The 25,659-nt window shown below is 45.7% G+C and overlaps 1 protein-coding gene across 1 annotated transcript in view; it reads right to left on the bottom strand.

Moving 5' to 3' along the window:
- Positions 1 to 25,659, bottom strand: part of LOC144768422 (protein-glutamine gamma-glutamyltransferase E-like) — a 370,967-nt gene that overhangs the window by 243,325 nt on the left and 101,983 nt on the right. Inside the window, exon 4 of the mRNA XM_078652065.1 lies at positions 494 to 612. Coding sequence (XP_078508191.1) covers positions 494 to 612 — 119 coding nt within the window. The remainder of the gene's footprint in view (positions 1 to 493; positions 613 to 25,659) is intronic.

Below are 25,659 nucleotides of genomic sequence, written 5' to 3' on the forward strand. Positions count from 1 at the left end.
TTCCGTGGTGGCAATGCCGCCACGGAAAGGCATGCGGTCTTCATTCTGGGGGGCCGTGCGGGCCCCCAGAGTGAAGGAGGGGTGGGGGCTGCACACGGGGGGTACCTGTGGTACCCCCCCACATTTGCATAAACAAAGTGGCAGGCACCGCGCGGTGCCTGCCGCTTTGTTTATGCAAATGCCGAAATGAATTTCTAGCATTGTGGCGGGCGGTGCTGAGAGCACCACCCGCCACAATGCTAGAAATGCAGGATGTGCCTGCCACTGTGGCGGGCACATCCTAATGCCCCCCGCGGGAACCCCACCCTTATGGCGGGCGGTCCCATCCCTATATCAAATGATAAGGGATGGCTCTTTTGCAGAGATTTTACTGAACAAATTAATGTCTGTATCTTCTCGCTTTACTTCATGTTGGTGCCTGGAAAATATCCACGGATTCATATTTTCTCCCTGACTTTTCTCATCAACTTTTTGTTGGATGATCTTAACCTACCTGGCCAAAATTCCATCCTAGCTCTGTAATGTACTTATTATGGCCTCGGTAGATAATTCCTGAGTCATTCAGAACATACTCCTTCCTTTCGACATCGATGGGCATAAATACATCATCATCTGAAAAAACATAGCGAAAATATTATTCATATTTTGCAGATATCTAAAATATGTGCGTTCATTTGATATAACTACTTTCATTTTTTTCAGCTTCTGTGTTATCTCTTTCTTTGTGTCTCTAGATCTTTCTTATATCTCTAGTTTGAATCTGCAACTGCTTTACTCCATTTCCATGTAACAGTTCCATCTTCATTTGTGTAATGCAACAGAAAAACACTCTAGGAATATGAGCGAAGCCTAGTGCAGCCTATTCTAAACTGGAGAAACAGGAGAAGAGTATGAGAAAATGAGATTAATAGTCATTCCATTCAATTACTTAATTTCAGTTCAAAGAATCATAAAAGTGCACAACATCATTTAATACAACTCAGTATACAATAAACCACACAGCTATAAAACACATTACCAAAGTGATCACAAAGCCTCTCCACCGACGGCAGTTCAGATGGAAATATATAAAATATATTACAATAAATACTGTAAACTAGTTTAAATCTAATACCCCTGATAAAGTAGAACACTTATTAAGAACGTTTCCCTTTAGACAAAACTATATGGGACAAAAACCTCCAATAAATCCAATAGCTAAATCTATAGAGGTCTGCTATGCTAACCATATTGTCTAGGGTCGGGGAATAGTTCATAGAAGACTGTCATTGCTGTTTTTAAAATGCATAGTGCTAGAATAAAATATTTTAAAATCACTAAGGGCCAGATGTAGGTCGCCAAATACCGGTCGGTAACGGCCGATTTTGGCCGTTACCGACCAGTATTTGGCTTTTGAGATGTAGGTGGGTCTGAATTTACAGAATCGGTATATTTACAGATTCGGTAAATTTACCACTTCGGTATTTTACCGAATCGGTAAATATACCGATTCTGTAAATCCATATGTAGGTGACACTCTTAAGAGTGCCACAGGCCCTTAAGAGTCGGTATTTTACCACCCAATCCTATTGGGTGGTAAAATACCGAATTCAGGTGTGCATGCACATCTGTGCATGCACACCTGTGCCATGTGACACACAGACATGGCCTTAGGGCATGTATGTGTGCCACATGGCACACATGCCTGTACTTGGGGTGCTAGAGGGTGTCAAAGTGACGCCCCCTGCACCCTTGCAGGATTCGGTATTTACCGAATCTGTAAATACCGATTCGGTGTTTCACATTGATTCCTATGGGCTTCAAGGCCCATAGGAATCAATGTGAAATACCGAATCGGTATTTACAGATTCGGTAAATACCGACTCTTACAGATTCGGTAATATTTTACCTACATCTGCCTCCTTCCTATTTACCGACTCTTAAATACCGATTCGGTATGAGTCGGTATTTAAGAGACGGTAAATAGGATTTACCTACATCTGGCCCTAAGACCTTATAGTTGATATTTACATGCATTTAACTCCAACAAGCCAGGTTGGGCTGGGAAGGGAGATAAGGGAATTGCGTGTTTGCTATAGACCATACATCCCCTTATGATTCTTCAGAATTATCAGGTTCCACATTCTAGGGCCCAGCTCCATTCTATCGAGGAAAGACAAGGCATCACAGAAACTTTTTTGTCACACACCAGATTCAGAACAAGTATTTAGAGAGTGCGAAAACAAAAGGCTGGTGCATGTGCATTTTCAGGATCCTAAGGGCCTCATGGCAACGTGATGTCCCTAGATTTCTGTAGAGTTGAATCAGCCCTTTGCCCTAGATTTCTCATAGTCTGCACAGAAAACTAAGACACAAGCCTCCGTTTATTTGTCCAAACCACAGGAAGGGCAATTTGATGATGTATCATAAATCTGTCCCCTCCAATGGTTGGTAAATCTGCGCAAGGGAAGTGTTCCATGCCTAAACTGGATGTACAGCTTCCTCGCTAGGGGGGTTGCACCTAATCCAAAAAGTCCTCAAATCGATAGGTTTCTTCAATCCCTAGAAATCTTATTGTTAGTATTCCTGAGGAGAGACTTGGCAGAAGGGAGATTGATTTAGACCCCCTACAACATTTCACCAACTTCCCCTTGGACACTTCCAAGCAACCCAGATCATCCCACTGGCTTGCTTTGCCAATGGTTGTTAGGGATTCCCTGATATATGAAGCCCAGGTAGCCTGCCTGATTCTTGAAGTCCTAGGATCTCCACCAAAGCCAATCTATAAGAGGTCAGCTCCGGAGTGATTCATAATCTTCTCCAAAATAGAAGTGCCTACGCCTGGCCGCCTCCAAAATTGATCTAATGCCTAGATCCAGTCTGAGGGGGGTTAATGAGCTAGCAGGAAGGCTCACTAGTTGCCCTTGAAATTTATTCTCCACCTGCACAATATCTTCAATAGATATGTGTCCCCATAGCTCATGACAATACAAGGTAGCACCTAGGGCTTGCATTTTGTAGATTTCAATAGTGGGACTCACAGGTTTATAAAAGGATCCCTTATCAACGCCCCTGCAAGCCCACCCTTATATTGCACCAGTTTTAGCCTTTTTTTTGGCAATATGGAATGACCAATCCATATTCTCGCTAAGAGTTAATCCTACTTAATCAAAAATAGGAACCCTATCAAGGAGAGTGTCATTCAGGCTGGGGTTTAAACATGTAAAATGTGATGGGTTAAAAACCATAAATTTGATATTAGTACATTGATTTCAAGGTGCCTCGACCCACAAAATGCGTTGAAGCTATCTAATGTATTTTGGATGCCCATTACGGTTTTAGATAGAAGAAGAGTATCATCAGCAAGCATCAATGCCAGTATTTTGCAAGAACCAAGCCTAGGTGCATCATTGTTGCTGGTGGTATCTAATAGACCTATAAGACCATTAATATACAGGGAAATAGCATTGGGGATAACACACACCCTTGTCGAATGCCCCTCCGGACAGTAAAGGGTTCAGGAAATTCTTCCAGTTTACCAGAAAACACCTGTTCAAATCTATTCTCATGCAACCTCTTCATCATATGGCACAGATGTGGAGGAACCCCCATGTCAGCTAGCACTGCCTAAAGTAAATCCCTCAGAACTAGGTCAAATTATTATCCAGTTGACACACAATTTTGGAATAAACGAGCTGAACCACAATACATTTAAAGGATAGAAGAACCGCATGACTAGCCTTCATAAAACGAAGTAAAATATGAGACATCAAACACTGAAAACTGGTCTTCAAGAAGAGACATACAAATGACAAATGTCTCACTATTGTTTAAAAAAATATATTTTTGCAATACATTAACAAGACATGTTTCTGGTATTTTTCACCACTTGCGTTCTCATTAAGTGAATATTTGCGGTAATACCACAAATTAGTAGTAGCTTTGTTGTAAATTGAGCGCCCAAACAAACCGTTTTAAATTGGAACTATTGAGTGCCGTACATTAATGGTACTAACTATTGGTTTTCCTGTGCCCTGCTACTATATTACTGCAACGCTGATGCTGTAAATTGAGATTATAGTCCATCAAGATTTACGCATCCACTTTCGTGTGCATGTTCCGATATGAAGGTAGTTTGTGATGGTCTATGGCCCACATGCATCAAGCTTTTTTGCATTTGCAAACGGTGCGAATCACAAAATTCGTCCATTTGCGAATGCAAAAACCTTTTATGGGATGCATCATTTTTTTTTTCATTTTACGCAATTTAAGAAATCGCAATTTTTTGCGATTTCTTAAATTGTTATAGCATTTAAGAAATCGCAAATTTTGCGATTTCTTAAATGCTATGCATGATTTTTGGGGAAAATAACCATGAAGTAAACCTTCATGGTAATTTGCGAAAAGTTTCAAAAATGCACAAAAGTGCATTTTTTAAACTTATATTTTACACACACACATGCCCTTGGAACATGTGTGTGAGTAAAATGAACTTAAGTGACATTTCAGGGGTGCAGGGGGTCCTTTGGACCCCCCCTGCACCCTTGAAATTGCATTCTCATTTTGCAATTCCTTAATTGCGAATTCGCAAAATGAGAATGCCTTCCCATTGATTCCTATGGGCCTCTAGGCCCATAGGAATCAATGTAAAGTGATTCCTTAATTGCGATTCGCATTCAAGGAATCGCAAAACAAGAAAATAAGGAAATCGCTAAAACTTTTGCGAATTTTGAGGCATTGGATTTTGCGATTCCTAAATTGCGATTCCTTAATTTTCGCAATTTAGGAATCGCAAATTTCTACAATGATGCATGTGGGTGCATGTGTTTTGTCACTGTCTGCCTTTTCTGTTGCAATTAGGTTCAGCCCAATCAGTACGCCCCGATTTATTTGATCATCTGTTTATGGACTTTTCACTGTTGGTGAGTCTCCCTAAATATGTGTCACCCATGTTAATCACATGGACTGCGCAAGTTTACCATCAGTATTTTGTCTTTTAAGATAAGGCCACTGCAACTTATCTAGGGTAAGGGGCATTTGGCTGGTTACATGTGAACACATTCAGTTGCGTGTGCACATGATTGTGGGCGGCGAGTGTAAGAACACCATCATATGCATCCCGGTAACAGAACCAGGTAGGCTGGCACAGAGGGAACTCTGCAGGGTTAGACATTGACCTGGGATAGGCCTTATAATATTAGTGGGCACAGGTAAAGTCAGTATGATTTACTGTCTTTTCTGCAGTGACACTTTATGATTTAAAAAGAGGGAAATCTGTCTTAGACTGCAGTTGTGCTTCCTATTAGAAATGGGGGCCTCTAGTTGGCAGTGACTGGCACCAAAGTCAAAATAGGGACCCTTCTTACTAATTCAGGGCAAGTGGGCTACCCCCTTTGATAACCCCTGCTCAACCCTGTGGTAACGTAGCACTAGCAGTTAGGGATATCTCAGAGGCAGTGTGTGAAGCGTTTATGGCCACGTACAATAAGGCAGAAATGACAACACAAAAGGACACAACTCAGATAGATATAGAAAAATAATATCTTTAGCTAACACTTTAACTCAAAACTCTCAAAGCGTTTCAACAACTACAATTCACGTCAACCCATAGGGACTCAAAAGAGACAACAATGTATTCACCCAACGCGTGACACTGACTGAGTTCAGGGCTGGGGCCTATGCGGCCCATTGTGCACCAGATACCTGTTGCTGGAAGGGGATACAGCAGGCAGCTTCGTGAAGAAGCGGAGACGGTGACAGGCGGACTCCCAGCAACCACAAGACTTGGAGGCTGAGGTCCGCAGCATGCACTCACAGTGATTCGGGCACTCAGGGACAGGCGGCCGCTCATTGTGCAAAACAACAGTTGATGGACAGAATGCAGAACAATGTCATAAATTCAGCCCAGTACAGAGATCTGAGCCTCAATCCATCATTTTGTTGCACTCCACACCACCCCAGTTCAGACATGACCACATGCAAATCAGCCTTGACCCTGTGCCTCATGGGAACAGTCCAGCCCGAACTGCCAAGCCATGTCTTTACAGGACCGGAATCAAGCATCCTAGGACCGGTTTCTGGCTATCAGCCGTCTTCAGCCAGGATAGCTTGACTCCAGTGGTGTGGAAAGCATGGGACTCACATCTGAGCACACCCATCCCACTCGGGGTGACAAATGCAAAAACAACAGTTGATGGACAGAATGCAGAGCAATGTCATACATTCACCCCAGTACAAAGATCTGGGCCTAAATCCATCGTTTTTTTGCACTCCACACCACCCCAGTTCAGACATGACCAAATGCAAATCAGCCTTGACCCTGTGCCTCATTGGAACAGTCCAGCCCGAACTGCAGAGCCGTGTCTTTACTGGACCGGAATCAAGCATCCTAGGACCGGTTTCTGGCTATCAGCCGTCTTCAGCCAGGATAGCTTGACTCCAGTGGTGTGGAGAGCATGGGACTCACGTCTGAGCATACCCATCCCACTCGGGTTGACAAATGCAAAAACAACAGTTGATGGTCAGAATGCTGAAAAATGTCATACATTCACCCCAGTACAGAGATCTGGGCCTAAATCAATCGTTTTTTGCACTCCACACCACCCCAGTTCAGACATGACCATATGCAAATCAGCCTTGACCTTGTGCCTCATGGGAACAGTCCAGCCGAACTGCCAAGCCATGCCTTTAATGGACCGGAATCAAGCATCCTAGGATCGGTTTCTGGCTATCAGCCATCTTCAGTCAGGATAGCTTGACTCCAGTGGTGTGGAGAGCATGGGACTCACGTCTGAGCATACCCATCCCACTCGGGGTGACAAATGCAAAAACAACAGTTGATGGACAGAATGCAGAACAATGTCATACATTCACCCCAGTACAGAGATCTGGGCCTAAATCCATCGTTTTTTTGCACTCCACACCACCCCAGTTCAGACATGACCATATGCAAATCAGCCTTGACCCTGTGCCTCATGGGAACAGTCCAGCCCGAACTGCCAAGCCATGTCTTTACTGGACCGGAATCAAGAATCCTAGGACCGGTTTCTGGCTATCAGCCGTCTTCAGCCAGGATAGCTTGACTCCAGTAGTGTGGAGAGCATGAGACTCACGTCTGAGCATACCCATCCCACTCGGGTGACAAATGAAAAAAACAACAGTTGATGGACAGAATGCAGACCAATGTCATACATTCACCCCAGTACAGAGATCTGGGCCTAAATCCATCGTTTTTTTGCACTCCACACCACCCCAGTGCAGACATGACCATATGCAAATCAGCCTTGACCCTGTGCCTCATGGGAACAGTCCAGCCCGAACTGCCAAGCCATGTCTTTACAGGACCGGAATCAAGCATCCTAGGACCGGTTTCTGGCTATCAGCCCTCTTCAGCCAGGATAGCTTGACTCCAGTGGTGTGGAGAGCATGGGACTCACATCTGAGCATACCCATCCCACTCGGGTTGACAAATGCAAAAACAACAGTTGATGGACAGAATGCAGAAAAATGTCATACATTCACCCCAGTACAGAGATCTGGGCCTAAATCAATCGTTTTTTGCACTCCACACCACCCCAGTTCAGAAATGACCATATGCAAATCAGCCTTGACCTTGTGCCTCATGGGAACAGTCCAGCCGAACTGCCAAGCCATGCCTTTACTGGACCGGAATCAAGCATCCTAGGATCGGTTTCTGGCTATCAGCCGTCTTCAGCCAGGATAGCTTGACTCCAGTGGTGTGGAGAGCATGGGACTCAAGTCTGAGCATACCCATCCCACTCGGGGTGACAAATGCAAAAACAACAGTTGATGGACAGAATGTAGAACAATGTCATACATTCACACCAGTACAGAGATCTGGGCCTATATCCATCGTTTTCTTGCACTCCACACCACCCCAGTTCAGACATGACCATATGCAAATCAGCCTTGACCCTGTGCCTCATGGGAACAGTCCAGCCCGAACTGCCAAGCCATGCCTTTACTGGACCGGAATCAAGCATCCTAGGACCGGTTTCTGGCTATCAGCCATCTTCAGTCAGGATAGCTTGACTCCAGTGGTGTGAAGAGCATGGGACTCACGTCTGAGCATACCCATCCCACTCGGGGTGACAAATGCAAAAACAACAGTTGATGGACAGAATGCAGAACAATGTCATACATTCACCCCAGTACAGAGATCTGGGCCTAAATCCATCGTTTTTTTGCACTCCACACCACCCCATTTCAGACATGACCATATGCAAATCAGCCTTGACCCTGTGCCTCATGGGAACAGTCCAACCCGAACTGCCAAGCCATGTCTTTACTGGACCGGAACCAAGCATCCTAGGTCCGGTTTCTGGCTATCAACCGTCTTCAGCCATGATAGCTTGACTCCAGTGGTGTGGAGAGCATGGGACTCACGTCTGAGCATACCCATCCCACTCGGGTGACAAATGCAAAAACAACAGTTGATGGACAGAATGCAGAACAATGTCATACATTCACCCCAGTACAGAGATCTGGGCCTAAATCCATAGTTTTTTTGCACTCCACACCACCCCAGTTCAGACATGACCATATGCAAATCAGCCTTGACCCTGTCCCTCATGGGAACAGTCCAGCCCGAACTGTCAAGCCATGTCTTTACAGGACCGGAATCAAGAATCCTAGGACCGGTTTCTGGCTATCAGCCGTCTTCAGTCAGGATAGCTTGACTCCAGTGGTGTGGAGAGCATGGGACTCAAGTCTGAGCATACCCATCCCACTCGGGGTGACAAATGCAAAAACAACAGTTGATGGACAGAATGCAGAACAATGTCATACATTCACACCAGTACAGAAATCTGGGCCTATATCCATCGTTTTTTTGCACTCCACACCACCCCATTTCAGACACGACCATATGCAAATCAGCCTTGACCCTGTGCCTCATGGGAACAGTCCAACCCGAACTGCCAAGCCATGTCTTTACTGGACCGGAATCAAGCATCCTAGGACCGGTTTCTGGCTATCAACCGTCTTCAGCCATGATAGCTTGACTCCAGTGGTGTGCAGAGCATGGGACTCACGTCTGAGCATACCCATCCCACTCGGGTGACAAATGCAAAAACAACAGTTGATGGACAGAATGCAGAACAATGTCAAACATTCACCCCAGTACAGAGATCTGGGCCTAAATCCATCGTTTTTTGGCACTCCACACCACCCCAGTTCAGACATGACCATATGCAAATCAGCTTTGACCCTGTGCCTCATGGGAACAGTCCAGCCCGAACTGCCAAGCTATGTCTTTACTGGACCGGAATCAAGCATCTAGGACCGGTTGTTTCTGGCTATCAGCCGTCTTCAGCCAGGATAGCTTGACTCCAGTGGTGTGGAGAGCATGGGACTCACGTCTGAGCATACCCATCCCACTCGGGTGACAAATGCAAAAACAACAGTTGATGGACAGTCTCATTGTGCAGCTCCGTGGTGGGCTCACAGCGGCAGCAGCTCTCACTTAGCTGCGGCGGCCCACAGGCCAAATCCAAGGATGCAAAGTTGTCAATGGTGTGGGGGCTCAGCAGCCACAGCTCCCTTTTAGCTGCGGCGTCCCACGGGGAAAATGACGAGGAGGTAAAGTTGTCAATGAGGCTGGCGCTCAGCGGCCACAGCTCTCCCTTAGCTGCAGCGGCCAGCGGGGCAAATTACGAGGATGCAAGATAGCACAGGTTGTGGGCACTCAGCGGCTATAGCTCTCGCTGGACAGCGGCGGCCCTCACGACAAATCACGATGATGCACAGTAGCAAAGGGTGTGGGCACTCAGCGGCTACAGCTCTCTCTTGGCTGCGGCAGCCCACAGGACAGATCACGATGATGCACAGTAGCAATTGGTGTGGGTACTCAGTGGCTACAGCTCTCTATTGGCTGCGGCGGCCCATGGGATAAATCACAGTGCTGCAATGTGGCAAAGGGTGCGGGCACTCAGTGGGAGCAGCTCTCTCTCAGCTGCGGTGGTCTGCATGACAAAGGATGGTCTCGACCAGGCGGGCACCACGGTAGACGCTCAGCGGCCACAGCTCTCTCTCGACTGCAGTGGTCCACGCTGAGTCCACAGAAAGTCCGAAGGTGCAGGTTCAGGCGGGCGCTCAGCAGCAGCAGCTCTGTCTTAGGTGCAGCGGCCTGCATAGGTGCAGCAAATTTTAGAAAGTCTCAATTTCGATTCAGGTGTGCTCTCTGTGGCGGCAGCTCTCTCTTAGCTGCAGCGGCCTGCATAGATTTAGCAAATGTTCAGAAGTCTCCAGTCCGCGGCCCTCACAGTAGAACTAGAGGCTCTGGATTACTCAACGGAGGCCCCACCTGCAATCATAACTCCTCGCACAGGAATTTCAATGGCTGACGGGGTGAAGTCTAATGTCCCTGAGACTTCTGCCAGGGGCGCTCTCGGTTTAGCCCCTCGGGTAGTTTCTTTGGCAAGCTTGATGAAAGTTGCAAAGTCATTTCCTCTGTTCACTCGGACAGAGTTTTGTCTTGAAATCCAGAAGGAACACACTTGGCCAAAGTTCAGCGCAGCATTTTAAAATTAAAAAGTCTTTGTTTTCTAAGGTTGCAAATCACTGACTCCGATTAGAACCAGTCTGTGGGGTCGGGGAACACTTGGTTTACGAGGGGACATCCTGCCCTTTCAGAACTAGGGGGTCTGCTATTAGACACCCAGTGGGAGTTGGAGCCATCATTCACCTTGCCAGGCACAGCCTGTTTGGATCAAAGAGTCACCCCTCCCCATGCTCGGAATACCGATCTCGCTCTCCAGCCAGGTCTGACCCAGCTGGCCCTGCTGCTCCAAAAGCAGACGGCCAATACACATAACCACAACAGCCTACAGTAAAGCTTAGGCAAGAAACTACCATATTTTCAGGAAAGGCATTTAAAAACATGTAATATATAAACGGTCCTCACTAAGAGGTGCCCCTCGATGTCCTGAGCATAAACATATCAAACTCGAGGTTCCTAGGGCCCAATAGGATGAAAGAAAGCAATCTTTAACCAGCCCATCCTGGCATATGAGAATGGATCGTTTCGCAGTAGCGACAGTGAAATGGAGGGTAACTCACTATGGAAACAGGCTACACCGATGTAGGTATTATAGTTATCCTTATTTATACAGTCATTTATGTACAGGGAGCATTCGCGCTGTGGCACTGAGTAGCAGTGGCACGGCACCCAGAACATCTAAATCCAGCCAATATAAAAGACAGGGAGAGTAGAGAGGAAGGGAGACCCACACCAATGATGCCAGGTCTAACACTACCCTTAGATCTACAAAGTCCCATGAGGTTTGACACTGGGGTGGAAATGGAAAAGATGCACCCAGTTCATTTTCAGAGGTCCCTAGATAATACATTTACATCTTATGGGTCATCCAGAAATTTCATATTTCTATGACTCAGCTCAGGATCAGATCTTTTGTCACCCAGCTGTACCAAGTTAGTGACATTTTGTCCCAGCAGAAGAAACAAAGGGCACCCCACACATAGGGAGTAATTGACAGTGCTTACCTCGGCTCCTAAAGAAAAGTGACTGGGGATAAAAAGGTGCCTCTGTTAATTACCTGTCACACCGTAACACGGTTGGGGACAGCCTAGGCCCACTGGACAAAAGAGTATGTCCATACAAATGGAGCTTTTGCAGGAGGGGAGCTCCTTGAAGCATTTGGTGGAAAAGGTCCCAGTAGTGATGTTAGCTAGGGGCAGAGCTGAGGCCCCAAGAGCAAATGTGATCAGTAACTCCTGGATGAGACCTTCTTGAACTCTCCCAGCATGCTGTGAAGGAGGGTTGGGACAGGGGTAGAGAGGTGTTGTGGAACCCTAGGATTGGCCAAGGATGCCTGGCTTCTAGAACCATCCACCCCCTTTTAAAAGCTCTTGAATTAGATACAGATAGTGCTGTTTTGGTTTGTGCTTTTTGCTGCTGGACCACAGGACTGTGACAGCAAAAGCAAATGGAAGGCGAAACCTGTTGATACCAAAAAACACTAAGGACTCTGCCTCAGTTGACCCAGGACCAGTGAGTTTCTCTAAGGGCTGTGAGGCTTGCCTTCTTACACCCCGAGGACCTGTTGGGGGAAGATCTGGACTTCTGCATCCAGAGACAAAGACCAGGAAGAAAGCTGGCACAGGGTGGCTGTGGAAAGCTCCCTGCAGTTTACACCACTTTTGAGACCAGGCGGCTTGCTGGAACTGCTCCTGATGGCAAGACCTCACCACCCTGTGTAAATTGCGCCCATGATCATCCAAATCGAATCAATAGGGCCAGAGTTATGGCCTTTTAAAGGTTGGTGACCTTTGACTTTTCTGGGAAATGGGGCTAATGGAGCTCTGCTGCATGAGCTGAAAATAACCCTTGGGTGGGCCAGGACCTGGCATTTGGAATAAGGAATATCTTTGATCTTTAGCCAAATGTGGGGCATGCGTGGGGCCCCCAACTGAGGGGGTTCCCCATCTGCTTGGGGGTCAACACAGTAAGGAAAGGGGGGGTGCTGGAAAATGGACCCTCTGAAGGGTCACCCCAAACTTTTTGCCTTCTTCCACCTCCGTTTGCTGAATTCTTTTTGTTGGACTTAGGACTCTGAGGCTTTACTACTGCTAGTTAATACTAAAGTGCATGTGCTTCTTCCCTAGACCTGTGTTCTCCTGGTATTCACTTGATTGACATATTTAATTTCTTGTAAGTCCCTTGTAAGGCTGTGCCCCAAATACCCAGGGCCTGTAAGTGATATGATACTAGTGGGCTGCAGCACTGATTGTGCCACACACAGAAGTAGCCTTTCAAATCGGTCTCAGGCCTGCCACTGCAGTGCTTCTGTATGTAGTTTACTGCCACTTGGACTTGGCATTTAAAACTGCTTGTCAACCCTGAAACACCCCTTTTATTACATATAAGTCACCTCTAAGGTAGGATCTACGGATTCCTAAGGGCGGGTGGTACGTAAGTAAAAGGTAGGACATTTACTGTTATGTTAAATGTCCTGGTAGTGACAAACAGCTACATTTGTTTTTCACTACTATGAGGACTAACACTCTCATAGGTTACCTATGGAAAATCCCTTATTCCTTTTTAAATGGTAATTACTGATATGGGAGGAGTCCTTTTTTCATGTTTTACATCTTTGGATTGGTAATCATAAATCCTCCTTACTGGTGAAGTTGGATTTAACAATTTTGTTCTAGAAATTACACTTTTAGAAAATAGGCATTTCTCTGCACTTACTGCTCTGTGTGCCTGACTGCCTGTCTCCAATACACGTACAGGCTGGGTAACAGCTACACTTTGTGCATTCCCTCTAGAAAGCCACAAACACAGGAAGGATAAGTGTGTCTCAGAAACCGTCTACATACATCTGCATTCTGATGCCCTTGCTTGGGCAGGATAAAAGGGAGGGACTAACACTTCAATTGAATAGGTAGTCTCTTGTCCCCACACAGAAGGCTGATTGACCCCCCAGAGGTAGGATATCAGACAGGGTCGGGAAGAAAAAGGGTTCTGTGCACTTCCAGTGGCTGCTTTGAAGTCGCCCTTCACATCAAAGGCACTTTTGGGTATGAGTACTGGGCCTCTGACCCCCTAAAATCAGACACTATTAGACTTATAACTTAAGCTCTGCCAGAAGGGCTGATGTCTTGCAAAAAGGAGTCAACTGCACTGCTGATCTAGAACGCCTATTTTTTCTGTTTGTTGCCTCGCTTAGCGAGAGGAGAGCTGGTCTTCCTCCAAGTGATTCCCAAGGGCTTGCTGGCTTGCCTCCTGTTCAAGAAGTTTCAGGGTCATAAAGGACTTCCTTTTCGCCCTCTATACTACTGCGAGACTTTGCCACTCATGAGTGTTGCAGTCCAGTTCCACAAAGGTTAGTGCTTTGCTCTCCGACCTGCAGAGAGACCCCACAAAGGTCAGAGCTTCACTTCTGACCTGCACTGAGAATAGAAAGGATCAGTGCCTGTCGCTGATGGAAATTGCCTTATATGCTTTGAGCACTGCTGCAGAGCCACAAGTAGGCTTTCCAGCATAGCTCTACTGTAATGCGTTGCCGTAGTTACAAGCAGTTCTCAGCGACCCTGGTCAACACCATGTCGGCCACACACATCAGCAGGAGCAGCAGTGTTCTCCCTTGCCAGCAGCCCCTCCAGGGAGAACCAATGATGAGGGTTCTGCCTACAAGGCACACAGACTCCCCAGCAGCCGCCTCCATTCCTCAGACTCAGCGATCAGCATTGTAGACGTTGGTTTCCTCCACCTGCAAAGGTTGTGCTTAGCAGCTAGTCTACATTCTTTCCGGAGCGGCTCAAAAATGTGTGATTACCCGGGTCTCAAGTGATTAGACTTATAATCTTTCACTACAGTTCTTCTTGGAGCACTGTACTAATCATAAATACTGTGTGCAAATACCTATTCCAAACCTGATCAGATTTGTGTCATTTTACCCTGGTCTAGCATGACTGTCAGTAACCTGTGAAGAATGAGTGCTTCGTAGAGCAGAGTATTTTCATCGACACTTTAGAAATTCATAACTTGAGAACCTGTGGTTGAATTTTTGTGGTTTGGTCTCGTTTTGTTTAGAATATAACAACTTATATTTCTAAACCTGTGTAGAGTTTTTTTGTGTTGTGTTCATTGTGTTACAGAGTGTGTGTGTTGCACAAATAATTTGCACAATGCCTCTTTAGATAAGCCTAACTGCTCCGTGCCAAACTACCAGCGGGTGAGCACAGGCTATCTTTTAGTGTGTACCAGCTAACCCTGACTAGTGTCAGGATTCGTGCCTGGCCTAGGTGCATACATCAGCCAACTAAGGATTCCATTTCTAACAGGGAGCGCCATTGTGCCCCCCAGCAGCAATAAGGGGCAGAGACCCCGTCTCTGAGTTCGGGAAACAGGGAGAGACTAAGCTACACATGGCTCCTCCCACTGCCAGTAGGAGCAGGAGTCAAGCTGCCCTGTTGCCGGAATGCAGGAGCAGCCAAAGAAGTGCCAGCCCCACACACCTCACTCGAGGTGCAAGCACAAGCAGGGAGTCAGTGGGCTTGGCCACCCAGAATTAAAAAGGAGCAGAAAGAAAAAAAGCAAAGAAAATGCTACACGCCTCGCTCCAGGACAGTGGGAGGGGTGCTCAGAAAATATTCACAAGGAGATGATGGACGGACTGCTGAAACTCACCCCCAGTCACAGATTTGGGTTGAATCCATCATCATCCTTTAGCTCACTTCGCCACCCCAGTTCAGACTCAGCCATATGCAAATGAGTCTTGACCCTGTACCTCATGGGAAATGTCCAGCCCGAACTGCCAAGCCAGGTCTTCCCTGGACCGGAAACACGCATCCTAGGATGGGTTTCACAGCTCTTCCAGCTGGAGCTCCAAATATTGCCTTAGGAGAGGCTCATTTACATATTATTCTTTCCCTGTGTTGGCCACAGAATGGCAGGGGTACCACCAACAACATAAAGTGTAGCAGGGGTTTCAGGAGTGCAGCAGACCCCTCCTTTGGAATTTTCTTAAAGCGTTAGGATTTTCATCCTTATTTAAAGCACTCCTAGCAACTTTTGCTCTACAGCTAGTCCTGCTAGTCCTGTAACAATCTCTAGTGGTGGTTCTATGTGGCTTAAATGTGGATAGAGAAAACACAGAGTGTGGCACTCTATTGGGGCAGGTTCTATGGTTGCATTTTACTTGACATGACAATTTATAAAGAGCTCCCAGAGTCCAACTCTCTCGGAGGCTGGTTCTATGGCTGCATTCTATGTGGCTGAAAGTGTATGAAAAAGACACAGACACATGCTGTGCTTATTTTAAATTCTTTATTAATCATTCATGTTTACAGTGATTATGCAAATAGTGGTTTTAACATGTGGTTTATTGGTCTTTTAATATGGTGCACCTTTAATAAGGCCACCAGGCTTACCTGATATGTTTTGATGTCCCTTGGTAAAGCCAATAGGTCTGTCTTGTTTACAGTGACACCCCCTTGTATTGTTTTGTGCTGTCTGGTATAGGTGAAGGGTACTGTGATTTTGGGGGGCATGACCGTTTAGGGGTCAAATGCGTGTCTAAGCTAATTTCAATCTGCCTTCTCTGTATATTTGTAAATTAATGTAGTGTGTATGTGAGAGAGAAATACATTTTCTTTTCCTCATTCCAAAAGAAAAAGCACTGACTCGACAATCCTTTATCAAATGTTATTATTGCCTTCCAGCAAATGGTGATTACTAGCCCACACCGCCTTCCCTGGGAAGGCTTGGACTGCTCTGCTTCGTTACCCTGAGAGACAGTCACGCACTGCAATTGAATGTTTGGTTCTCAGTAAGGGGAAATTACGGCCCTATTACTTGAGCAGGATGTGAGGCCTGTGAAACTCCTATTCATTCAAAATACTTTATTCGGTTTATGAAAAAACCATAAAAGTAAACAAGTCAGAAAGGGGAAAAACATTCAAAATACAATATAAGTTGACCATCAAAATATATTACAATTTTTTTTTTTTTTTAAACTACAGCAATTCATCTAGATTAAAAGGTCATAAATCATTATTTAACAGTTTCCATAGTATCATCTTCAAACCATTTAATTAATTTTTCCCTCAATCTCATGGCTATATTTAAAAAAGTAGCAACATTATTTCCCACGTATTGGACAACAGTTGGAGATATAAAAGCGCAGGTTTCACTTGTTTAAACCCTTTGTCCTTTAGCAGTGGTACAATACATTTTTTTCCGTATCTCCCTAAAGTACCCACAAAAGAACATAAAGTGGGCCGTGTCCATTATTGAAAAACCATCACAAGTACATAGTTTTAAGTCTATATCCTTAGTCCAGCATGTGCTCCCAGATATGAGTAAATGAATTTTGTTTAATCTAAACTTTGTTAATAGATATCTATGGTTGGCATTGTTGACAACTTTCAGATATAGTTCTAGGTCATTTTCTGATGTAACGACCAACTGATGGGTTCTCACAGATGGCTTAATCAGCTCGAAACCCTCTCTTTCCATCCCTCTGTGTAGTTTAAAGTTGGTCTTGACCCATTTTATGTCTGCTTTAACCAGTTTAGATGGTGCCTCAAAAAGTTCTGGGCGTCCCAATGAGACTGCAGTCTTTTTCACATAGCTTAACCATGGTATAGAGTCCCAATGTGCTAGTCCAAGACAATCCATCAGGATCTCATGGTTTACCTCAACCTCTGGGTTTAACCATACCGAGATCCACTTCAGGAGGGGGGCGATAGCAATTCGGTCTTCTAAATAACCCACCCCACACTCTTGGTGGACAATAAAGCATGATGTCGATTGTGGGACAGAGAGAATAGACTTTAAAAATTTATCCTCTGCCACCTGTAGCTGCTTAACATTCTTAAATCCCCATAGGTCTGCGCAGTACATTGCAATGGAAACGCATTTAGCGTCATAAACTTTTAACACTGCTTCTAGTGGTTTTACCCCCAATTTGCGAGAAAAGCTCAAAACAGCCGAGATGGATCTTACAAAAGCATTTCTCTTCTCAAACAGTTGGGGAAGCCAGGTGGATTTTTCGTCAAAGACCACCCCTAGGTATGGAAATTTGGTTACCCTAGATAGCCTATTTCCATTGCAATGTAAGGTCATCAGCTTTCTTTGCCTGCCCTTTGTGCCCAAGGCCATGACATGGGATTTAGTGTAATTAACACCAAGATCCAAAGCGGACATAAACTCATAACATGTATTTAAGAGACTTTGTAGACCCACTGGTGTACGCGATATAAGTGCGGCGTCATCCGCATATAACAGAGCGGGTAATAAAAACTTGCCTGCCTTTGGAATATCTTTACAGGCTGTTCCCAGGATGCTAGCTAATTCATTGATATATAAGGTGAATAATAATGGGGCCAGAATGCAACCTTGCCTAACCCCATTAGATATTCCTATCTCACCCGTCCTATTCCCCTTCCGATCGTATCTCACTGTAGCAGTGAGATCCCGATGGAGGTCCGCAAGTAAGTATACTATATTCTCGTCGATACCCATTTTAAGAAGCAGTTCCCATAGCTTGGACCTGTTTACTCGATCAAAGGCCGAGGACAGGTCCATAAAAGCTATGTACAAACTACCTGGCTTCGCTAGAGTATACTTTCCGATTAACAATTGAAGGTTAAGGCTCTGGTCAATGGTACTGTGTCCCTTTCTAAACCCGTATTGTACGGGTGCAAGGGAATTTGTATCCTCCAGCCAGTCAGATAATTTAGACAGTACCACTCTGCCAAGTACCTTTACTGCAGAGTCTATAAGGGAAATTGGGCGGTAATTGCTTGGCTCTCCTCTGTTACCTTTTTTGAAAATGGGGACAATTACCGACTGCGACCAGGTTTTAGGGATCCCAGTTGTTGGGATTCTATTGAAAATATTGGTTAGAACTTTGGACCATGTCTCTATATCACACTTAAAAAGGTCTGCTGGCACACCATCAGGGCCAGGGGCCTTGTTACTAGTCATTTTATTAATGGCTTTAGCCACCTCTGCCTCATTCACCTCTAAGGTGTAAAAATGGGTAGACCCCCTATTTCTATTGTCGCCCCCTACGGACATGTGTTCATAAACTGATTTAAAGTGGGAAAACCACTTGTCCTCTTGGATACCACAATCTAAAACGTTATTGCTTGAGTCTGAGAAGTAAGGTTGATTAATCACTTCCCAAAAATTTGCACTATTTTTTATGACATCTATAGAGGTCAATTCTGCCCAAGCATCTTCCCTGATCGCCCGCCTCCTCTGTTCTACTGCTCCTTTGTAAGCTTTCCTTAATAAAGCCACACGTTTCCTATCAAGGGGCTTACATTTCAGAGCCTCCTTCAGTTTACGATTACATGTTGAGCAGTTTCGGTCAAACCACCCAACGGATCCCGAATCTTTAACTTTACCATTATTTGTTAAGTCAGTCATAACCTGACGGCAAACCGTTTGATATGCATCCGCTACCTCCTTGTCCCCTGCTTCCTTATCTATACAGATACGCATCTCCTCACCTCTACGGTGGAAAAGGTTGCATGAGAAATCCTCGGGGATAACTTTGCACCATTTAATTCTCCAGGCCTGGTCTGTGGCCCGGATGTCTAGATTGACCTCACTATTTGATGTCTTCTCGGAACCACTAAAAACTCCATTAACTTGTAGAAAAACAGGGTTGTGGTCACTAAAGTGGGACCATTCCGGGGAGTATTCTGCAATATTACACCCTAATGTTAAGCTTGTAAAGATGTAATCAATAGTGGACCCACAATATTACCCTTGAAAGTTGGTATATCAGAGTCATCCCCCATAGGCAACATCAAACCATTTTCCGCAAGGATATATTCCAATAATGTCCCCTGTTCCGTGTGCTCAAAGTGAGAATCAACTTGCCCAGGGGGGGCAAAAAGATCATTGGGCGGACATTTATCAGGACATCTATGAATGTTGAAATCCCCCAGCTAAATTACGTTAACAATCATTCTCTTGCAATTCCTTGTAGTCTGTTAAAAAAGAGTGTAGCGCTTTCAGATTGCTCGTTGAGGTAGCTCTATCAAAGGAATTATAAAAATTCACAATTAACACGTTATGAGCCCCTCTACAAACAATTTTAACTACCAAACAGTAGGGTGAACCTGAGTCAATCATAGTATGTTTTCCTGCTATATTAGCAGCCACTAAAGTTACCAGACCTCCTCTTGCTCTACCACTAGAGGTGGGGACCGCGGGGAGGAAATAGGTGGTATAACCATCTAAGGTAAGTATGTTATTATTGTCCCAGGTCTCTTGAAGAGCGATGATATCGGCGGAGCCTAAAGGTTTCCGCCAAATAGGATCATCAATTTTATTTCTAAGCCCGGCAATGTTCCAAGTTCCCACCTTGGTGTGTCTTCTTACTCTTGAGACATTCCTACCCTCAAGTTCGTTTACTGAGCTAGTTGTTATAGCATTGCCTGTTCCAGGGTCGTGGATAATTGAGGTTGATACCATATTAATCGTATCTTTAACCCTGTTGTCCAAACCCATATTTATCGGGGACACTAAATTAACCCTTTTTGGTTTATCCAAATCTGATGAAGTGGTCGCCTGTTGTCAATCAACCCAATCTAGGTCTGTCAGGCACGCATACTGATTTGCCATCGGAACATTATAGGGGTTGTTCAGTGTATAAGGGACCTCGGCATGATTATGGTTATAGCCAGCAATCATGTCGTTGCCCCTACGCCTATCTGTTTGGAATCTAGGGTCTTGATTATGCCTGCCTCTTCTATGCTGAACTAAATTCCACCCCTCCTCGCTGGTCCTGTGCCAACCATTAGGATTTCTTTCCCTGAGTACCTCTTGCCTCATACCTCCTTTATGATAGATTGGATTTTTGAGCCAGCTCCATCTATTATCTTGCTGATCTTTGGGCATATAAAAAAAGGACAGGGGTCTAGCCGCGACCAAGGAGCCATTGTGGTTATGGGGATTTCTCCTACAGATATATTCTACAACATGTGGATCTTCGAAGGTCACTACTATACAGTCACCCTGTATAGTTTTCCGATTATGTCCTACCCATGGTGTTCTTTCAGCCATTAACATATTACCACAGAGATTTGGTGGTAAGGGATGGTGATTCATGAGCCAGTAACATACCTTATTTTTGAGAGCCTGAAAAGTTTCTGATTGTGAGGGAGCCAGTTCTGTAACCCCTGTCAGTATGATCACATACGGGCAGGCATCTGGTGGAAGATGAATATTGCGCCGTGTTTGATTTATTTCAGTAGGAACAGGGTCATTCTGTAGAGCAGGAATTATGGGAGTTTTGGGATTAGCTTGAGCAGTGGACTTATTTAATGTATGGGATTGAACATGAGAGCTTGCTTTACTCGTCACAGGGGTAGGTGGATTCAAAATCTGATTCTTTGTTGTTTTCCGATTTTCTATTACTATGCTCTTGGCCGCTGGCCGGGCTTTAGTGGCTACAGTGGAGACATTAGTGGCCCTATTAGCATAACTGCTATCATGAAACCTGATATCTTTATGTATATCATGTAGCACTTTTTCAATGCCATTGAGTCTGGCTTCTAAGGGTGCGAGTAAGCTTTTGATAATTTTCGTTATGGTACAACCTAATGGTTCCTCCTTCCCAACAACTTCCCCAGTAGTATCATACTGTGACCTATCGGCTATGATGCTATCTTTGAGAATATCCACCAAGGAATCATCCAGGATGGTGTCATCAATAATGGTCAAGGGTAAACTGACGGTATCCGGGCCATTTTGAACTGCCCGCTTTTATCTGACCGGTAGGCTCAGTTACACAATCTCTTACCTCTACTGAGCCGCCCGTATTATTTACATCCTCACTAGTTCGACTAGCATGAATGGCACGAGCTTTTTTGGCTTTAGTGACACAAACAAATGATTGCTTATGTTTAGGGATTGCCCCCTCCCTCTTCCCCCTTCCTTGTTCATCTGTACAACGTGTCTGGTGGGCTACTTGAGGGGGTATTTGTGCTTGCCCCTTGCTGGTCTCCGAGGGGATAGAAGACTCAGCCTGGGGATTTGGGGGCAATAGAACTAGTGAACCTTGCTGACTACCATTCATATTATGGATATCAGCCACAGCCTGAACTAAGTTGGGTGTTTGTGGCAATTTATCTGGGGTACGGGCAGCACCAATACGGCCTAACGACGATCTCCTTGCTATTTCTAATTCATGTGATACCCTTCTTTCCATAAGTACAATGCCCTCATTAATCAAGGAATTGGTGCGCACAATGAAATCATCTAGTGTCCCAGTCAATTTTTTCCCTCCCGCAGCTGCCATGCTTCTGGTTTCACGGCACTCCATGATCCCTACCAAGACAAAAAGCAGGGGTGGCGGGAAACGTGGGTGCTGTTATAGGGGGGGATTATGTTAAAATAACAACTTGGTAGGTCAATGAATGAATATAACCCCACACTAAACTACAACTACAACACACAAAAAGGCACTATCACAATGATTTCCAAAATTAACCTCAAATAAAAGAGCCTAGGTCCAGTCCAGTCTCTACCGGCCTCGGACGTCCACAGACCGTCCCGCCCTTGTCCCGGGCTTCTCCCGGTCGCTCCCGTGCGCTCCCGCGCAGCGGGGATAGATAGTTAGTTTTATATGGTCAAGCTGAGAGGGGAAGGGCCTGCAGGGAGAGCGGCCCAGGTGGTGGCAATTGGGTCTGGCGGGCGCTCCTGGGACTTGAAGTCCTGCGCCCGCCCTCGCTCGCAGCCCCGCACAACACAGACACCCCAAGAAGCTTGATAGAATCCTCGTACGAAGCGGGACCCGCGAAGCGGGTTCCACGAGCAGTGTCCTTAAAATACCGGTGAGAGCAGGGGATTCCTCTGCAGCACGATTTCCTCAGCATTTACCAGCATTGGCGTTTAGCACCTCCAATGGTTTCCCAATCAGCAGGCAGAAGGAGAGGTTTCTTATCTCACAGCGGTGGGGAGGGGCCTGCAGGGAGAGCGGCCCAGGTGGTGGCAATTGGGTCTGGCGGGCGCTCCTGGGACTTGAAGTCCTGCGCCCGCCCTCGCTCGCAGCCCCGCACAACACAGACACCCCAAGAAGCTTGATAGAATCCTCGCATGAAGCGGGACCCGCGAAGCGGGTTCCGCGAGCAGTGTCCTTAAAATACCGGTGAGAGCAGGGGATTCCTCTGCAGCACGATTTCCTCAGCGTTTACCAACGTTGGTGTTTAGCACCTTCAATGGTTTCCCAATCAGCAGGCAGAAGGAGAGGTTTCTTATCTCACAGCGGTGGGGAGGGGCCTGCAGGGAGTGCGGCCCAGGTGGTGGCAATTGGGTCTGGCGGGAGCTCCTGGGACTTGAAGTCCTGTGCCCGCCCTCGCTCGCAGCCCCGCACAACACAGACACCCCAAGAAGCTTGATAGAATCCTCGCACGAAGCAGGACCCGCGAAGCGGGTTTCGCGAGCAGTGTCCTTAAAATACCGGTGAGAGCAGGGGATTCCTCTGCAGCACGATTTCCTCAGCGTTTACCAGCGTTGGCGTTTAGCACCTCCAATGGTTTCCCAATCAGCAGGCAGAAGGAGAGGTTTCTTATCTCACAGCGGTGGGGAGGGGCCTGCAGGGAGAGCGGCCCAGGTGGTGGCAATTGGGTCTGGCGGGCGCTCCTGGGACTTGAAGTCCTGCGCACGCCCTCGCTCGCAGCCCCGCACAACACAGACACCCCAAGAAGCTTGATAGAATCCTCGCACGAAGCGGGACCTGCGGAGCGGGTTCCGGCGAGCAGTGTCCTTAAAATACCGGTGAGAGCAGGGGATTCCTCTGCAGCACGATTTCCTCAGCGTTTACCAGCGTTGGCGTTTAGCACCTCCAAATTTCATACATTTTCCCTCACTGATCTGAAAATTAGTTGGTCGGAGCAGTATTCCCAATTAGGTCACAGTTAAATCCAATACCAAGCGGACTGATTTTCCTGCATCTATTTGTTCAAGGTATGTGAACATCAGGCTCTGTTACACCAGTGGGAAACTTTGTCTGGTAAATCCTTGTGCAGACCAGACAGGGACTGCGGCACGACAGCAGTCCGGCCAATACCTGATTCACTCTTATGGCAATGGGGTAGCCTCTAATGCGACCCATCTATTTACATAGCTTGCAAGGCACCCTCCCGCCTACCCTACTGCCTCCGCTTCCTACCAAAAATAGGCCTGACTTCTATTTACAACCCACTCAGAGCAATTGGTAAATGGAAGCATAAAAAACAGGAAATCCACATGGAATTAGGAGTTACCAACGTAATTTGACACAGACAAAATAGCTCTGAATAGTTGTTACCCAATCTGGGGGAATGACTTCTTAATTTTCATGGTGCTGGTTGGGTGTTTCCACAGAGTATCAGTGTGCAACGTTGCAGACAGCGTTTGCACGCTGCCAGTACTAGGCAACTGTTAATCAGGTCCCAGGTGTTTAGCTTGTAAATATAGCTATATATATAGAGAGAGATTTTTGTGTTTGCTTGAACACCAACATGGCCCGTCTATATGTTGGTTTGTGCAGGAGTGGACTGTGTGGGTAAGAGCAGTGCGGCAGGGTCGGGTGGAGTAAACTCGGTGATGCGGTGAGTGCAAGGTAAGTGGTTTGCTCTTTTTAATTTAAATTTTCCTCGTCTTCGACTGTCGACCCCCCCCCCCACCCCGCTCAATCACCCCACCGCTCTTACCTGCAAGGTGCGCTCCTGGGTCTGTGTGCATGGAGGCCTTTATTGTTCCTTTTCTTTGTAAGTGCAACAATTGTAATTCTTCTAGGTCCATTGTAACTGCCAATTTGGCATCCTATAGTCATGTCTGTGACAATCTAATCCCGATTTTGGTTTAGAAAGTGGCTTTGTTTCTGTCTCACAGGGTGGTCAATAGTTTGGTGCCCAGCTAACGCTCATTATAGCCATCTACAGACAACTCCTTCGAAGGAATAAATTACTTTGAAGGCTTGCCATTCTGCAACTTCTCAGCCTAGTCATCCCTCTGAGAAAAAAACTTTGAAACCCGGGAAGCACAATGAGGCTTTTTAGCATCAACAGAGTAGATAGGGCTTGACAAGTGACGATTGATAAGAAAATGGTGATAAAGGTCATGACCCTCTCCTCTGTTTCAACGTCTTGAGTTCTGACACCCTGTAGAGACAGGAGCGTGCCTAGAGCTGAATTAAAACTGGGTTACAAATTTACTAAAGTTTTTTCTTGGTTCGTTCACCACGCAAAGCAATGTAAAGCACCACAATGCAAAGATAATACTTTTTAAGGTCAGAAATCTATTTTGTGCCAAACGTTTACACTCATGGAATACCAAAGCCGCTTTGGGCCAACTCCATATTAATTTAGATAACAGTGGTGTGTCTAGAGTGCAGCAGTGTGAAAACCATATGTTTTGGCTCAAAGCCATTTATACTAAAGTAGCGTGTGATCTGGCTTTGCTCCATATCCCAATGCTTAGTAAAACCAATTGCAAGGAAGAGTCAAGCAGTTAATTATTTGAGATATCTAGATTTATGCAGTTAAGCAGTCTCGTCCGGTGCAGGTAAGCGCATTGGAGCAGGGCTGGGCAAGGAGGGGGGGGGGAGGGGTAGTCAATAGACTAGGTTTTAATTATTTATTTAATTTTACCTATTCCGTCGTCTTTTTCACTCCTCCTCTCATGCAACAAATCAGTGTGACATGTTTATAAGAGTTGGAGCACAACTACGAACCACTTAGACCAAAACAAGACACTAACAGGCCACACCTCAAGCATTACTCTTGCAAACATGCATAAAAAAATGGAGTAGATGCTTACTTGTCCATTTTGGCGACACTAGGGATACGAAAGCGCTAGATAAATGCAATTACAATACAATTAAATGCTTAACAGGGATCCTTTGTTGCAGCTTTTAGGTGTTAAAGTGGGGGTTCTAGGACTGAACAGCATATTTAGAAATATCTTCTGAAAAAGAGTGTCCTAATTAGTATTCACAGATTTATCATCCCACAGGGTATAGATTTTCTGTTATTAACATCAATTGGGCAATATTTCGTCAACGATATTTAAGACATTTAGGGCATCGTATTTATGTCAAATGATATTCTGACTACCATATTCTGGTAACACCTCAAAAATGAGAGTTGGCCCTAACAATGACTCAAAATCAGTTCTCTCGATTGTCA

This window comes from Lissotriton helveticus, chromosome 7 (genome assembly GCF_964261635.1).
Source record: "Lissotriton helveticus chromosome 7, aLisHel1.1, whole genome shotgun sequence".
NCBI classification, from domain to species: Eukaryota; Metazoa; Chordata; class Amphibia; order Caudata; family Salamandridae; genus Lissotriton; species Lissotriton helveticus.